Below are 17,294 nucleotides of genomic sequence, written 5' to 3' on the forward strand. Positions count from 1 at the left end.
ATATTTTTTAATTATTCTCACTTGGATGTATTCATTCTCAATTAGGTCTCAATATTATACCCACTATTTGTGTTTAGATTCAATTATGTCTGTAGAAAAGTGAAATATGTAAATATTGTAGGAATTAGTTTCAACATTTGATGAGCTATTTTTCGGAGTAGATCATCGATTCTATCTCAGACATTTGTATTCTAACTTCAAGAAGAGATTTTTAAAACTCAAACTAAAGCGCTCATGATGTGTAATTGACGGCAGAATAACATTGAATCACTTTTACAAACGTTAGGGATACAAATAAGACGATTTAAACGTTAGGGATACAAATAAGATTTACCCCAAACGTTGGAGACAAAAACGATACGTTACTCCAGTCAAAAAAGAAAGAAGGAAGAAATGTAAGAAGAAGATGCAGCGACAATCGTTAAAAAGAGAAAGTAGCGCTGATTTTTTTTTTTAAACGACTTGATTAAACTTGGTTATAAAAAGACTTAAAATGTGAATACCTAGTATTTTTGTAAAAAAAAATAACTTGACTAATCTGTTACCCCGTATAAAAATAGATATTTAATATAACATTTTATTATATCACTGTAAACAAGTTTGATATCTTATAAACTTTTATTGTTATATTACTGTAAACAAGTTCAATTATTCGTTTATTCTAAATTTGATTATTCTATTATAACATGTCTAAGAATCCGGTGACTAATTAACTATTTAGCTGAAAAAATATATGAATTAATATATATAAATATATACAAATACATAATGATTAGTTTAGTTACTTATTTTTAAGAATAATGAAGCATTTTTGTTAAAAGTTATGTATATAATGTTTCATGTGATTGTGAAGTGTCAGCTCTACTAAGACGTTTCTTCCTGTACCTCCATGCAACCTGAATGCGCGTTGCTGCAAAGCATCTCCAATACGGTGATTCATACCTAAAATTAGTGGACGAATCAAAAGTATGCCGTCAGTTAAGAATTTAAAGAAGCAAAGACAGACATCACATGTGTATCTTTCGGTGAAAACTCAGGTGATAGTTGAAAAATATTAAATGATTTGACTGATTTGATTAAATTATCATTTAATAGTTCTTAATTATTAACTGTATACATAAAGTTAACTGTACTTAAATTTTTATTGTATATTTCACTTCACATGATAAAGTGTAATCTCTCATTTTATATTTAAAAAAAAAAAAAAGGACAAATCGATCCCTGAATTTTTTATCTGCGGACATTTAAGTTCCTGAAGATTTAAAAATACATTTAAGTCTATGGACATATCGATTCTTCATTCTTGAGTCTAATTTATTCAATTTTAAAAATTCCCTTACGTGTGCATCCATATCGTTGAGTCTAACAAACTCAAGTTAATATGAGGGATCTATGTCTAGGTTTTGAAAAGGTCAGAGACTTAAACGTATTTTTAAATCCTCAAAAACTTAAATGTCTGCCAATCAAAAAGTCAAGGACCTATTTGTCATTTTCTCTAAAAAAATATAAAAGAAAAAATAATAAAAGATTAAAGATTAACTTTACTCCCTCGATTTAAAAAAAAAAATGAAATGATGCACCCATTATCTGAGACATGCTTTCTAGTTTCTACTGTTGAAAAGACCAACACTGATTCACTAATCACTCGGTGCAGAACAAAACTAGATAGAATGGCATGCGAGAATCATATAGGATGCACTATCAGTCATTCTCTAATTTTAATATAATTTTTAACATTTTAAACGAAGACCGCTCATGGATGAACTTAGAGCACGCATTTAAGGAAATGGATCTTCTCAATTTTTGGTAAAATTGAAAGAGTAAAGTGTGATCTATAAGTGGGACAAAAAAAACATGAGAAAGAGAGTAATGAAGGATTAAAAATCACACTTTACTCTCAATTTTTTTTAACAATTGAGATAATTCATAATGTTCTTTTGGACCATGGAAGAATTTTCCTTGACAAATAAATTCTGAAAATTTATATTTCGGACATATTAGTTTTTAAAGAAAAAAATACCAATAAAATTATCCAGGATAATAAACATGAACAAGTTAGTTCAAATTAAGACCTTCTATTTTAATCATAGGAACTAATTTAAAGATAACCACATCTATTATCTTAAAAAATTTTATTAGTCAGTCTTTATTGTAAATTATTGAGAATTTATTTGTCACTTTACTTTAAAAAAAAAAAATAAGATACAGGCATAAGAATAAAGGATAACCTAACCTAATGGCTCCATGAACACGCGGACTCCTCAGGAATCGTGCATAAAGGCTTGTAACTTCTTCAAGGTCTGCCGCACTGAGAGAAAAAGCCTCCACATTTGTTAAGCAAGTAACTGTTCTATTGCTAACTAACCTGTGTCTTGGGATTTTTACTTTTTTGCCATCTGCAAAAGAAACAAAGTTGGTATTGATAAATGATCACTTTTTTTTTAAGTACAGCATGCTATGAAAACATGAATTAGGTACTTTCCTTGTGCATCAAGTATTGCAAGGAAATGCAAAATGTTACCTCTGTTTGCTGAAGTATGCTCAAGACACCAAGTCAAAAGTTCTTCGCCGCAAGCATCGCCTTCAGATAAAGATACATTTCCATCTTCGCCTATGCTCCCCAATTTCCCACGCACGATAAAAACTATCTTCTCTACCAAACCACCATTGTACAAAACTATGCTTCCTTTGATGTACGTTTTTTGTCTTAGTCTTTCGCAGATGGCATCCAAGATAGGCTCGTCCATCAAGGCAAAAATTCTAACCTGCATTGTATACACCACAAGATGATAAGACATAAACATTAGAATCAAATCATCATTGCCTCCAAACTTAGTTCGTTAATCCAAAGACCTTTGATGCAATAGATTCAACTTCATGAGCTTTGACTTCAAAATAGCCTTTAGTAACATTTTTAGTTGTACTGTCTAACTTTACGCTGCATGGGTTGAATTGTAGGGTGTACCTATGTACTCACTTGGCTTTTTTTTCCAAATGTACCATTTTTTCGGAACTTATTATCAAAATGTCATACTTTTAAAACTAATTACCCAAATGTCCACCCATTTGCTAAGGTGAGAACTGTTTTGTTATTTCATTTTTAATTATGATTGATTATAGTAATATAGAAAAAGTGGAATCTGGTAATTAGTTTCAAAAGAATAGCATTTTGGTAGTAAGTTTCGGAAAATGTGGCACATTGGTAAAAAGGCCTACTCACTTTCTTAACAAATTTAAAGAGATGACGTCTAATGTCCCGCTGAAGGTCTTCAGGCAAATTTTCCAGAAGCACTTCTTCATTCACTCCTCTTGTTGCAGCCCAGTTGTAACGTTCAGCTTGTCGCACTCTCCTACAACATAGGCCAGTCATGTAAGTGGATTGAATTCCTTAAAACTTGTGTTATATCATCCACAAAATCCGTGATTATAATGCCTATATGAACGAAACAGATATGATAGACATATCTTCTCTTCTTGCTCTTTTTGTTTTTTTCAACAACCTACAATACAGGACCATGATTTGCTTCTCATATGTTTTAATTTGTCCATGAGCAATGGAATAATTTGGTTCCTTGCAAAAAATCATATCATGTAAACATTTTGTATATGTCACCAAGAAATTGTTTACAAAGTTAATACATAAATTTCCAATAAATGATGTTCTGTGAAGAATGGACAATGAACTAGTGGGAAAATTTAATCAATTTAGCTACAAATACTAAATGAAGAAAAATAGTTACCTTTTCAAGTCTTCTGCTAAGCGTCGATGACTCATCCACTGCTCCACATCACGTCGCCTAAGTGACATTTCTAGCCTCCTTTAGAAGAAAGGAAGGAAATGAGTTTACATATATGCTTACAAAGACAACTATCAAAACTAAAACTAAAAAAGCAAGACCGGATATATTTTTGGTATGTCATATATAAGATAGGAAAGCTGTCAAACAACATACCAGGATATAGATTATAAGACTCAGTAAGAATCATTCTAGGGAAATTTAAGCTAGGACAAGAGTTTTGCATTTATTCACATTGATCCACCATAATTATAAACATTTCAGGTGTCAAAAAATAAGACTTACAGATACAGTTCAATTACTATTCACTAAAACAAGATTTTAGCATTCATTCAAATAACCGACCATGCTGAGTTCTGCTAAGTTACGTTTTTATTTAGTTATTTTGCTAATGTACCGCTAAGCTAGCATAATTGATAGTTAAATCTGAAAACATAGATAGCCATAATTCTAAAGGTATAAAACCTTCCGGGTTCTTTCTAATTAATATACAGCAACGAGAAGTGCAATCCTATTCCCCTCTGGCACACTGATATATCCTTCATTCTTCAAGCTGGAACATCACATAATTTTCTTAACTAATGCTTAAGGGAATCTTAAATCACTAATTAATTTAGTGAGAATGGAAATTAAAGAACACTGCTCTCAAACAGTAGTACTTCTTAGTCACTCAACATGTTGACTTTTGAGGCATTGAATACAAGCAAGACAATCTACCTGCGTCCGAGAGCCTGAAGAAAGTTTTGTATGTTTCCAATGAGAAGAGCAAAAAGCAAGAGTCCCAATCCTATGATGGCCATGGTGAAAAGGACTTCCCAAACAAAGTAGCTTGGGGTCAAATTGCCAGCCAGAGTACTAATTTGCTGCAAAATGAAACAGATGTAGCATTCGTTGAGTTTCATTAAGAAATAAATATTGAATTGCATGCATGTACTATCCTAAGCACAATATTGTTCCTACAGAACACTGAACAATCTTTGGGAATTTCAGGTTCTAAAATATTTCATTTGCTCCAGATGTTTGTAACAAAGTATTACACACTTCGAATGTCATCAGCTTCAAATTTAGAATTTCTGAAATTTATATCTTGCTTGTTGATCGCTCATGATATCGTAACTTGTTTTTCCTCTATTTTAGTTGTGAATTATGCACCTTAGCTTGCTTCACTCATTAGACACAATTAATATTGAGAAAAGAAATGAAAGATCTACCTGGAATCCCCAAAACGATGAATATACATATCTAGTGATCACATTATGTTCTGCAGTAAGGTTGACACCTTTAAGATAAATCCCGTAAGGAAAACCATCTTCAGTAAAACAAGCTGATGAATTAGTGTCATTCATCCAATACTTCCAATTCATTTTATTTCGATATTTTTCAGCATGTTCATGACCACAGTCAATGAATCTGTTGCATTCAAGAATATCAGATTTCTTGCATGCATCTCGTAAACATTGATTAACCCTCTGGAAAAGAAACAAGGGAAAAGAAAGTAAAATACATATATGTATATATTGTTCGATTATTTGACACTGCTTGGACATAACTTGAATCCATGCAAACAATAATGCATAATATCAAGGATACCAAATCAAAAGTCTGCAATCTAAGCATTACTTCTTTTCTTCTGTTGTCATAAGCATGATATGATTTTATCATGAATCCTTAATATATGCATTGCTTTGGGGGGAAAAAGAGAAAAAAATGATGTATTGTTTGTGTTCCTTTTGTTTTATTGTTTATTAAAAAATGAATTTGTAAGGTGTACATAAAAGTAATAAATAAAAAATAATCTGAAACCAAAACTGTAGTCATCGAAAAAGAAACTACAAGAGTTCTTTGGCGAAAGGCCTACACATACCTGCAAAGCAAAGAGGTACCACCATGACCCAACAACATGACCAGAGAGCATAAAGGTAAGAAGATTTATAAAGAAATTTGCCCATGCTGACTCAAATACGAATCCGGTTGGAGAAATCAGCATTGGTAGAAACCTACACAATCTGGGAATATACTGAACAAGGATAACAGCTCGCAAAAGATTCTTTGCATAGTTTGCTCCTGATGATCCCAAGTTTTGTGGTATTACAAACAATATGATTATCTGTAAATATTACAGAGTTATATCATAACAAGGAAGTCAAAATGCATATATAATATGAAATAGAACTACAATCAGCTTAGAAAGAAATACACAGAACCAATTATTCATCTAAATTTACTTGACATAGCAGTTTAAAGTCTTGAACAATCAAATATAACAATTTACTTGATATATATACATCGAATATTGATCATTTGGAGTATGAGACACCAAAACTGAAATAAGAAAGAGGGATGGACGATGTTTACCTGAGGAAGTGGAATTACAACTAGTAAGTCAAGAAAAAAATATGTTTGAAGGTAATGAAGAGCAATTTTCTTAGGATGGTCAACTAACTCCCCAGCACCAACCACCCTAGACTCAGGAGCCACATAAGCCAACCTAAACTGGGAAAAGAAAAAAAAAAATTGAAAAGTTAGTTATGCTTTGCTGCATCACAGAAGAGTACCAACCTAGCCTGCCAACCGAACAAATAAAAAATTCATTGATTCACCAAAAATATTATCATTGTTGAAGCCTAGCATTAACAGTAAAATTTATTAAAATTTTGTATTTATACAATGAGATTACTTTCTAGTGCACACACAAATAAACACTTAGGAGCTCAAATATATGTCTCAAAGTGACCATCGTTAATGTATGAAAAATAATGCACAAGGAATAAACAATCAGCTGAAATTTCTGAAAGTTACCTGAAGAATAATGTTTATGAGGTATACAAAATCGTTCATGCTTCTAAGAAAAACAAGCAAAGTTGTCATTGGTGTGTTCATAACAATACATTTATGTTCCTACATGAAACAAGCAGAATAAAAATTAAGAGTTCTGTGAATTTGAGAGATTCTATAAAACAAAGTAATGCCTTGCTTTGGAACTATCCTAGCACATAAAGGTGTTCATTTGTATTGCAAGTGATAAGAGCTTGTTTAAGTGAACCACAAAACATTAAATTCTTTGAATCTAAACAACAGGTGGGGAAATCATACCTTCTGCACAGAGAGCAAAAAGAAAAATAATGGATCCACAAAAATTGCCAACAAGCAACAAATTGCAAAAAACTGATTCCATTGTTGAACAAGTTTTGTATGAGGATTCATAACCCGAGGTACATAAGGAATCAAGAAAGCAGAAAGTCTTCTTGCCCAACACTTGGCATCCCCGTAAAGGGAATTGTGAAACTGAAAACATCCAAAGTTCAACAAAATTAGTTCAGTAATAGGAGTTATTATTGTCTCACCTAGTGAGAAAAGGCTTTTTTTTTTCTTTTTCTTTTTTGTAGTTAAACAGGTGCTAATATCGTCGAAACAATTCACAGGTTAAATTTCCACAAAAAGGTAGAGTAGAATATTTTAAAATTTAAAGAATATTGCCTATAATAGCACAATAAAGCTTAGTAGAATTACTAAGCCATATAAATTTTCATGGAATCTAGTTGTACTCAGATAAGGATCGTTTTCTTATAATTATGTTGTCTGCTATGCTGCTCTATTATTAGACCTTGCTATCTTTATCTCTATTATCCATCACAGGACAACTCCATGTTTCATAATGCTTGTTAGATTACTTAACACTGACAAAATACTTGATGAAAATAACCATAATAACCAAACATAGATACAACTAGAAGTGTAATAATTATTTGTTATATATATAAAACCATGGGAAAGGAAAAATAAGCATATCAAATCATAAGTTTGCTTAGAACCAGACATTACAGCACACATCTGGAATAAAATTAGCAACATATCAATAACATAAGAACCTGAGTGCATAGTGTAATCTAATGCAACCTCAAAATATATAACCACAACTAAGCCTTGCTCCATTTGGTGGGTTTGGCTATAGGATCGAGCTAATAGTGTTCCATCATTAACATCTAAATCTCTTAACATGAAAGAAAGGATAGTCTATTTAGGAAGAAAGTACCTTCGGACTGAATATAGCCGAAGCTTTTGAATTCCTTTGTTGAGTAGCCTTGAAGTAAGTCGGGCAAGTCGTGCAATATGGATCATTGCACATTCCCAGTTGACCAGACCTTGCTAAATGTTCATTTTTACCATTATAGTTGTTTTGCAAATCACTTTCAGCCATGCCACCACGGAACGAAGGAAAGTTTTCTGTCTTAGTTTCTGCTGGTTGCTTCCCTGCCCGAAAGAGAGCTCCAGATTTATTGGAAACATACAATGGACCACTCATCTGATCAAGTGGGATTTTTCTCTGACTCCGTAGGGGACCTGTGTGTCCCCTAATATCACTTACTCTTTCGCGTGGTTCCATCGAGAACATGGGAATAGAAATTGATATGCTACGTGTCCTAGGTGCAGGATTTCGGAATTTAGAATTAACAGGTTCATTTGATTGCTTTAGATGAGTGTCTGACAGCATTGGTTCCTCATCTTTTCCGGAACTAGCCATGTCTCTTGACCACTCTGCAGTATTAACAAAATAATAATTATTCCCAAGTCAAAGTTAATTTAATAGCCTTGCACAAAACAATGAATAAATAACAGGAAACAAGATGTCCAAGGTGGCAAGACAGGAATCCAGAGATCATATGTGAGAAAGCCTATCCTTATACAGTTATACTCCTGATAATTATTAGATTGATTGGAATTTTCAGGTCCATTATACTAAAAACACAACACAGCGGTTTATTTAAACAAAAGAAAAAGGAAAAGAAAAAGAGCATCAGCTGATCTTAGTCAACTGTTCATTATTCATTGGTTAAGGTATTTTCTTCTAATTCTTTTGAAATATACAGTCTGCAATATCTTAAAATGAATTATATATTGCTGAGATCAACATATTTTATTGATTCATCTCAATGCAATGCAGCCAATGAGAAACATTAAAGGAGGTGGTAATAGCACTATATTTAATTTCTCTCCAACCAAGAATAAACCATAACAAGGAACTTAAACCGTTAAACACATGTTAATTTTCATTACTCCTTGAAAATGGTAATTGCCGTAATGAAAAAGTGTCCAAGCATAATTTACTAAGATTGACTAAAAGCAAGAAAAAGATAACCAGCAAATCAATAAAAGAAAGCACACCAAATTAAGAAAACAGACAAACAAACAAGTGGAATAAGAGAGAGTAAACACCTGTTTGTCAAAAGAACTCCACTATCTATTCTAACCCTGATACCAATCAACCATTTCCTCTTCAAGATAAATATATAGAGGAGAATTGTGAATGAATGTGCTGACTGGGTAAAAAGTAAGGACTTTGAAGAAGCGGCAGTGTGAAAGGGAAACATAGAGAGAGAAAGATTGGAGCTGAGTCATTGTTTTGTGATCTATGTGTGTTATGTGTTGTGGGTGTGTTTCCCATGCAATTTCCTGTTTGCCCCATTCCACAAGTTTACACCTTTGCACACGTTGTTATGTTATGCTGACAAGTGACAACCTCTAGTTTGGTTTGGAATTAAAAGAAGTTGAGTTCTGTTTGTCCTAAACTACGTAGAAATAATGTAGGGCTTTGACTTCAAATGTTACAATATGTGAAAATTAGTCAATATGTCAATAACATGCTTCAATCACAGGAAATTCTTACTGAATTTCATTACTGTGAGAGTTGACACGGCCACCGCTATTGTCTTAGTATCATTTTCCTTACTGCCAAATAAGTCCTAACAAAGAAAATTTCTTATATATGTTATGTTATAGACTTGTAGTATACTTCTATTTATAATAATCCACTTTGACTATTTGCATATTAAGATATCAAAAATTAAATTTGCGTTTGTTTTGTATTTTTATTTTCTGTTTTTATTTTTAGTATTTTTTTTTTTAAATTATAAAAAAAATAAGAAATAAAAATGAAAATAAAATTTTATTGTTTTTACTATTTTTTTTTCCTACAAAATTCTAAAAACAAAGAAAATTGAAAATAAAAATACAAATCAAACCCACCGATTGATTAGAAATGTATTTTTCAAAATACTATTACTTTAAAAGTATAACTGTTTGTAACAATATTTTATTATTAATTAGGCTTAAAATTGTTTGAAAAATAAAATAAAAAATGGTCTAATTTGGTTTTCTAAGGTTCCTCTTTAGCACTTTCCACTTCTATTTGGTCAGGTATAATTTGATTTGATTTACTTTAGTCTAATTTGAGTTTGGCGTAATTCAGTTTGGTTTGGTGTAGTGTGGGCCGATTCGGTCCAGTTTGGTTATTTCCAATCCGGTCTGGTTTGCTTGGTCGATCCAGTCTACCTTGGTCTGGTTCAACTGTTCATAAACTGTTGCTCATTCAAGGTATCAGCCATGTTGATAAACTGTTGCTCATTCAAGGTATCAGCCATTTATAAAGACAAAAACCACAATAATGTTTGATGCTCCTTCAATAATGTTTATCTGCACCAATCATGCAATAGACAATGGCATTAAGTTCTTTTTCACGAGACATTACTCACATTTACTTAGGAGTTCTTGGAGGAGTCCAAGAAGCCCTCCAAACCACAAGAAATATTGACAGAAGTTTTATACTTACCTGAGTACAACAAATCATTAGAACAAATCACAATTTCAAGCCATTGGCTGAAAATAGATTGATCAAGATAGTATTATATCAAGCTGAGCAAATACAGTTTCACTATCAAGATCACCAAGGATAACATTAAAATAAGAAATAAATGAATGTTGTATTAAATATCATAGATACCTTCTATATTAATTTGATGTTTAAACCATACAATCATGCGGTTAGGGGACTTTATAGCTTGAGCGGGGCCGAGTATCACGAACTTGTGCAATGAAATGCCTTCTAAAGACGAGCAGAAAACAGCATTCCCATGCCCAGAATACACAATTTCATTCAGCAGAAACAAAAAAGATGCTGTGAAGGCTAGCTTGTGAGGAACAATATCTCGAATTTATGTCTTTAAATTTCCTAATTGATGCTAAATCATGCATCTGCCAACAACATGGACAGAACTAAAAAGGAAAATCTGCTGATATGGACCACCATCGCCTTTCAGTATAATCTAGATCATGCGACTGACAGAAGATCTCTGTTAAAGGAAACAAGGGACTGAACAGAACTATAATCTAACTGCCAATTGCTAAAATGACAATGCACATCCATTGCTCTCAACTTGACAACTCCATCGCATCAAATGGATACAAAAATAATCTTGATTAGTGTATTCTGTGTTTGGCAACCACTGATGAAGGATTCCTCGAAAAGTTAAGGATTAGTATAGTAATCATTTTGAAAATTCTAAATCGAATGGATTTGGTCTTATACATACGCGAGGAAGGTAATCAAAAAAGAAAGAAGATGAGTTCTTTCTTTTATCACTTAGGAGCCGTGCGAGATGAAAGTCTCATGCACGGTTTTGAATGAGAGAAAGAAGTGAGGAATCCTCTTTTCGACTCTGACTCTCCCACTCCAGTCGTTGCTTTTCTTTCTGTTACTCCAAAAGTAGCTGCTTCAGCTTCAGCCACTCGAATTTTCGATATTCCTTTTTATTTCTCATCAAACGAATGGCATCTTCTTTTGGAAATCCTAGCTATTCTTAGCATGATATTGGGGAATCTCATTGCTATTACCCAAACAAGCATGAAATGTATGTTTGTGTATTCATCCATAGGTCAAATCGGATATGTTATTATTGGAATAATTGTTGGAGACTCAAATGGTGGATATGTGATGTCTCTAGAAATGAAGTTCATGAGAAATTACCAATAATCTCCACAAGAGCAAACACCATCCTTGAAATGGTGAAAACGATTTGTGTCTCTTACAAAAATTTCTCTCCCTTCCAAACTGCTAATAAATTTTATAACGGCATGGCAGTCACTGCAGATTCTCAGGTTCTTAATCACTTGAAGAGGCTGCCCCGGACTCGTGTTGAGTAGTCCTAATACTACTGCCAACTTCTCACTGTGCCCACACAATATCTGCTCCTTCTCTTGTTCCTCCACATCGTGCAGCACAAGTCCAGTCTTAGGAAGGTGACCACATTTCTTCATCTCAGCACTCAACTTTTCCAATTTCTCCAATATCTCTTGCATTTGTGGATGCGACTTGTCACCAGCAACAAGCATGTGTACTTTGTTTCCAATCTCAATCCAACTGTAGCCAGGATTTTTCCTCAAACCCTTACTCTTCATCACATCACGAATTCTGTCTACTTCATCCCACATGCCCTTTGAAGCATAGATGTTGGACAGAAGAATGTAGTTCCCCGGGTTATCGGGTTCTAACAGGAAAAGCTTTTCTGCAGCAATCTCGCCTAAACTCAAATTATGGTGAACTCTACAGGAACTTAGTAAGGCTCCCCAGATGCAAGCATCAGGTTCTAATGGCATTTCCTTGATGAGAGAATAAGCTTCTTCAAGTTTCCCTACACGACTAAGAAGTGTCACCATGCAAGCATAGTGTTCTGTTTTAGTTTCAATGGCATGTTCTTTTGACAGGCTATTGAAATATTGCCACCCTTCTTCAGTTAAGCCATTTTGGGCGCATGCGTATAACACACATGTGTAGGAAATCTCATCAGGCTCCATGCCACTCTCTTGCATCATTCGAAACATCTCTATTGTTTCCTTAGCCTTCCCATGCATTGCATATCCTTTCATTACTGCATTCCAAGAAACCAAATTTGGATCCAACATTTTATCAAAACAAAGCCGAGATAACTGGATTCTTCCACACTTTGCATACATATCTATCAATGCACTACCTACATAAACATCATCAAATATCCCCTTCCTGAGAGAAAAGCAATGGGTTTGCTTCCCATGCTTCAATGCTGAAATATTTCCACATGCAGGAATCAAGCTTGGTATCGTTACAGCATTAGGCTCCACTCCATGAGCCTGCATCTCTCTAAAAAGCTCCAAAGCTTCCATGTCCTTCCCATTCTGCACACAGCTAGATATCATAGAGGTCCAAGTCACAACATTCAATTCAACTCCTTCATCAAGGAACTTCCTGAACACCTCCAATGCAGTGTCAATCAAACCATTTCGCGACAACCCATTTAGAAAAGCATTCAAAGAACCAACTTCCCTCTGATCGACCTCATCAAACACCTGCAACATCTCCTGTGTGCATCCACACTTCCCATATATATCAAGCAGCGCACTGACCACAAACCTATCCAATCCCAATCCCTGTTTGATCACATAACCATGAACCTGTTTCGCAGCCACTCCATCCTCCAACTGCCCCAAAGCAGGAAGCACACATGATACGGTTGACCCATCAGGCAAAAAACCTTCGCTCAGCACTGTCTTGAACAACTCCACAGCCTCAACATGCCACCCTGCATTGCTGAACCCAGCAAGCATCCCATTCCACGATACCAAATTGGGCTCCACCCCCTCACTCCTCATCTCACTAAACATCTCCTTGGCCCTCTCAACCATCCCACGTCGCGAGTAACCCGCGATCATCGCGCTCCAAACGACAACATCCCTCTCAGGCATTTCATCAAACAGTCGATGCGCATCCCCAATACTATCACACTTCAGATACATATGCACCAGAGAAGACGCCAAAATTGAATCCAAGGCATAACCAGACACAAAAGCATACCCATGAAACTGCAGCCCGGGCTTCAAGGCTTGCAACGCAGCACAGGCTTTGATTGCACTCGGGAGAAGGAACCCATCAGGGGCAAGACCCTTATGACCCATGAGGGAAAAGAGGCGTAGAACGGCGTCGTATTGGTGGGACCTGGTGAAGGCGTTGATGATAGTGGTGAAGGAAGGAAGGGTTGGATTGGGGAAGAAATGGAGTACGAGGTTTGTGACTTGTGAAAAGCAGAGATTATTGGCGTAGTGAGAGAGAAGCCTTGTGGTGATGTAGGTGTCGCCGTAGAGGTCGAGCTTGAGAATGTGCGCGTGGGCTTGACGCGCGTGGGAAAGGGTAATGGTGCTGGAACTCAGGCATTGCAATATTATGTTGTAGATACCATTGAACATGGAGGGCATAAAAAAATCTTTGTTGGGGTTGTGTTTTACTGCTGTTGTTAGTGTTGCGATGGGTGGGAAGGAGGAAGACGAAGTGGGATTGGGGTTTTGGGTGCGGACATGATTGAAGGTTTATTGTTGCTGTTGCATAGCTTGTTTAGCATACTCTGCTATAAGATGCGATGAGGTTTGAGCAAGGTTCTGAGAACCGAACCGGTCATCGAACCGCTTTGGTCACTGGTTCACTGATTCATTGATCCAACTGGTCTAACTGTGATTCAACCGAAAAAATTGTTTTAGAATAAAATAATAAATAAATTATAAATATACATCCTAAAATATAATTAATTAATTATAGCTTTTGATGAAGATTTTTCTACCAATCTAGCTAAGTCAACAAGCACCAAACTAATAAGATGTAAAACTGATTTCACTCCAAAATGGCTTCTGCTTCTAAAATAACATCAAGTACCAAACTAACATAAAGTGAAATGGCTTCTGCTTCGCGTTTGCCCAATCCAAAAAGTGATAAATGGATATCACAAGAAGAACATCTCACGAAACATGATTCTCGAATACTAGATGGATCAAATTAAATTACAGCTATCTTTCTGATTTTAAGAGACAAAGCGACGAATTCCAATTATGATATATGTATACTCTACTTCACATGTGAATTATTTGGGGGGGGGGGGGGGGAAAACCACAATAATTCTGGACCTAAGGAATGCAGCAGCAATAACAATTATAATATAGTTTATACAAGCAACAAACCAATAACACGTTGCAAAATTTCAGTTGCAGCAGCAACAATACACGTATATAGCAACACCACCGCCACCACATTGATCAACAATAAAAATTAACTAAGTGCGAAAAAACAAAAGATTCAGAGGCAATTCGCAGAGAAGAGAGGCGGAACACACCAGTGATGCAGAGTATAGCGGCGCAGGTAGCTGAACAGAGCAGCAAAGATGACTGGGGAGTTGCCACGAATGAGAATCAGAACAAACAGCAGAGGCAAAACCACAAGCGAGCGTCCGACGACGACGACAGTAGGAGCAGCGGAAGCAAAACCAGAATTAAAGAAATAAATCAGCAACAGAACAAATAAATTAGAAAAAAATCTTGGAATGAGTCAAAAGCATAAAATCAATCCTAAACCAGAATTAATAAAAAAAAAACAGAACAAAAAATTCAAAGTAAAAAAAAAATAGAATTAACAATCCAACCAAAGAATCAAGAACAACCCAACCAAAAAACAAATCAGAGTCAACAATGGGGAGGACGTCGGAAGAATAAAAATAAATCAGAATCAAACCAACAATCAGAATAAAAAAGTTCAGAATAAAAACAAATCAGAATCAGAATCAAACTGAGGCTCCATTACCGTTTCAAATGCAAGGAAGGATGATGGCGCTGGAAATGGATAGCTGGCGACGGAGGCAGGAACAGAGATGGCGCCGGCGACGGTGGAACAGAGCTTCGCGACGGAGGCAGGAGGCGAGCCCGGCGACTATGCTTCCACTGCTGAGAGTCTGAGACGTTAGCTGAGTGAGGGACCGAGTGAGCTTCGAAGCTCCAACCGGCGACGGCGTCAGGAGCAGTACGGCGGCTGAACGAAAGGGAGGGGCTGAGCTCGCCGGCGATGAGAGGAACGGCCAGCTCGAGGGTGATGGGAGGGACGAGGGAGGGTGTGCTGCTGCGCCGTTGGAGAGTTGAGTGAGTTAGGGTTAGTAACTGGTAAGGGTTGGGGGGAGGGGGTGTTACTGTATGCTAAACGGCTGTGTTTTGAGCGTTTTGGGCAAAGTAAAAAAATCGGCCGGGTTCCGATTCGGTTCGACTGACCGGTTACCGGCCGATTTAACGGTTCAATAACGATTTTTATTTTTTTCGGTTTTGGTATAATCGAACTGTAATTTTTATTGGTTCACGATTTAATTGGTTTGACCGGTCAATTCGAACGAATTTTCATAACATTGGGTTTGAGAGACAGTTGCAAAGAGCATCGCCTACCACGACGGATAGAAGGATCAAAGCTTGAAGTATTAAGAAAGAAATTTAATTCAAGAGTAATCATTATTGGAAAACTAATTCATTCTCTTACCATTTTAGGAAAGTATTATCATTTTTTGATACAAGTCTATACAAGTCATTTATATTAACGCGTGCATTTTTTTTTTTCATGTCGTTACTACACGTTCTTCTTCTTCTTCTTCGTTATTTTTTTCTTTTGTTATCGTCGTCACCAACACCATCTCCTCCTCTTCCTCTTTCTTTTTTCATTGGAATTTTTTTCCTCCTTCTTTTTCCTCTTTCTCCTCTATTATCAGTTATCTTGTTGTTGAAGATAATGAATAATTCAAGTTCAAATTGTCAATTGAACAAGAACGAAATTGATTATTGTTTTGAATCCAATCAAGTGGTTGAGGTGTGGTTCGATTCTAGTTAATATTTTCGTTAGTAGTTTATGATTCTGTAGGTGAATAATATTTTTGTTTGTGAAAATTGTTGTTCATCGTTGATGGTTTGAATTGAATGTAACGTAAAAGTTCTGCATTAAAGAAAATATTTTTTTTGTATTTGCAGCAAATTTAGGTGTAATCAGAAGATATTTAAGTGTGTTATTTAAGAATTTTCGATGTATGTGTGCTAATAAGTTCTACATAATTCAAAACTATTCTTCTCCCTCATCCTAATCTTCTCCTACTTATTCTTCTTCTTTTTCTTCTTATTCATCTTTTTTTCTTATTTTATCTTCTTAAGTTTCTTCTTGTTTTATTTTCTTAACAAGAATAAAAACAAAAAAATCAAACAAAGAAGAAAAAAAAACACATAATGGTACAAAATTACTTGAAAGATGATGAACTTACATTCATTCAACTAAAAGAAAGAAAGAAATAAGAAAAAAAAAAGAAAAAAATGCAGCATTAGAGGAAACATTTTTTTTCTGTATTTACAGTAAATTTGGGTGTAACACGAAGATATTTGGGTGTAACACAAAGATATTTGAGTGTATTATTTAAGAATTTTTGGTGTATGTGTGCTGATAAGTTCAGCATAATTCAAAACTCTTCCTCTTCCTCTTCCTCAACTTCTGCTGCTGCTTCTTCTTTTTTTCATTATCACCACCATCTTCTTCTTCTTTTTTTCTTATTCATTTTTTTCATTTTGTTTTACCTTCTCGAGTTTCTTCTTGCTTTACTCTCTTAACAAGAATAAAAATAAAAAAATCAAACAAAGAAGAAGAAGAAACACATAATACTGCAAAATTACTTGAAAGATGATGAACTTACATTCATTCAACTGAAAGAAAGAAAGAAATAAGGAAAAAAAAAAGAAAAAATACAGTATTAGAGGAAATATTTTTTTGTATTTGCAGCAAATTTTGGTGTAATATGAAGATATTTGAGTTTATTGTTTAAGAATTTTCGGTGTATGTGTACTAATAAGTTCTGC

General features: G+C 34.9%; 2 protein-coding genes across 3 annotated transcripts; both read right to left on the reverse strand.

Moving 5' to 3' along the window:
• Positions 1-719: 719 nt before the first annotated feature.
• LOC107644068 (putative cyclic nucleotide-gated ion channel 20, chloroplastic) lies at positions 720-9,563 on the reverse strand. Of its 2 annotated transcripts, XM_016347853.3 has the most exons (13): positions 9,012-9,563; positions 7,831-8,333; positions 6,891-7,082; positions 6,597-6,695; positions 6,153-6,290; positions 5,662-5,904; positions 5,009-5,266; positions 4,515-4,660; positions 3,741-3,818; positions 3,221-3,350; positions 2,522-2,765; positions 2,234-2,396; positions 720-942 (listed from the first exon to the last, which is right to left on the reverse strand). In XM_016347853.3, exons 2-13 carry the CDS (start codon positions 8,317-8,319, stop codon positions 822-824), a joined length of 2,301 nt encoding a protein of 766 aa, XP_016203339.1. In that variant the 5' UTR covers positions 8,320-8,333; positions 9,012-9,563; the 3' UTR covers positions 720-821. The 2 variants fall into 2 exon arrangements, with proteins under 2 accessions (XP_016203339.1, XP_020980122.1); XM_021124463.2 differs by lacking the exon at positions 9,012-9,563 and having other exon boundaries at positions 7,831-8,903.
• A 975-nt stretch (positions 9,564-10,538) lies between these two features.
• LOC107644069 (pentatricopeptide repeat-containing protein At1g20230) lies at positions 10,539-15,621 on the reverse strand. The gene is made up of 3 exons (XM_021124474.2): positions 15,226-15,621; positions 14,762-14,813; positions 10,539-14,106 (listed from the first exon to the last, which is right to left on the reverse strand). The coding sequence occupies exon 3, from the start codon at positions 13,854-13,856 to the stop codon at positions 11,595-11,597; it is 2,262 nt and encodes a 753-aa protein (XP_020980133.2). The 5' UTR covers positions 13,857-14,106; positions 14,762-14,813; positions 15,226-15,621; the 3' UTR covers positions 10,539-11,594.
• Between the last annotated feature and the right edge of the window lie 1,673 nt (positions 15,622-17,294).

The sequence above is a fragment of the Arachis ipaensis genome, chromosome B5 (assembly GCF_059453495.1).
Source record: "Arachis ipaensis isolate K30076 ecotype BB chromosome B5, ASM5945349v1, whole genome shotgun sequence".
Lineage (NCBI taxonomy): Eukaryota > Viridiplantae > Streptophyta > Magnoliopsida > Fabales > Fabaceae > Arachis > Arachis ipaensis.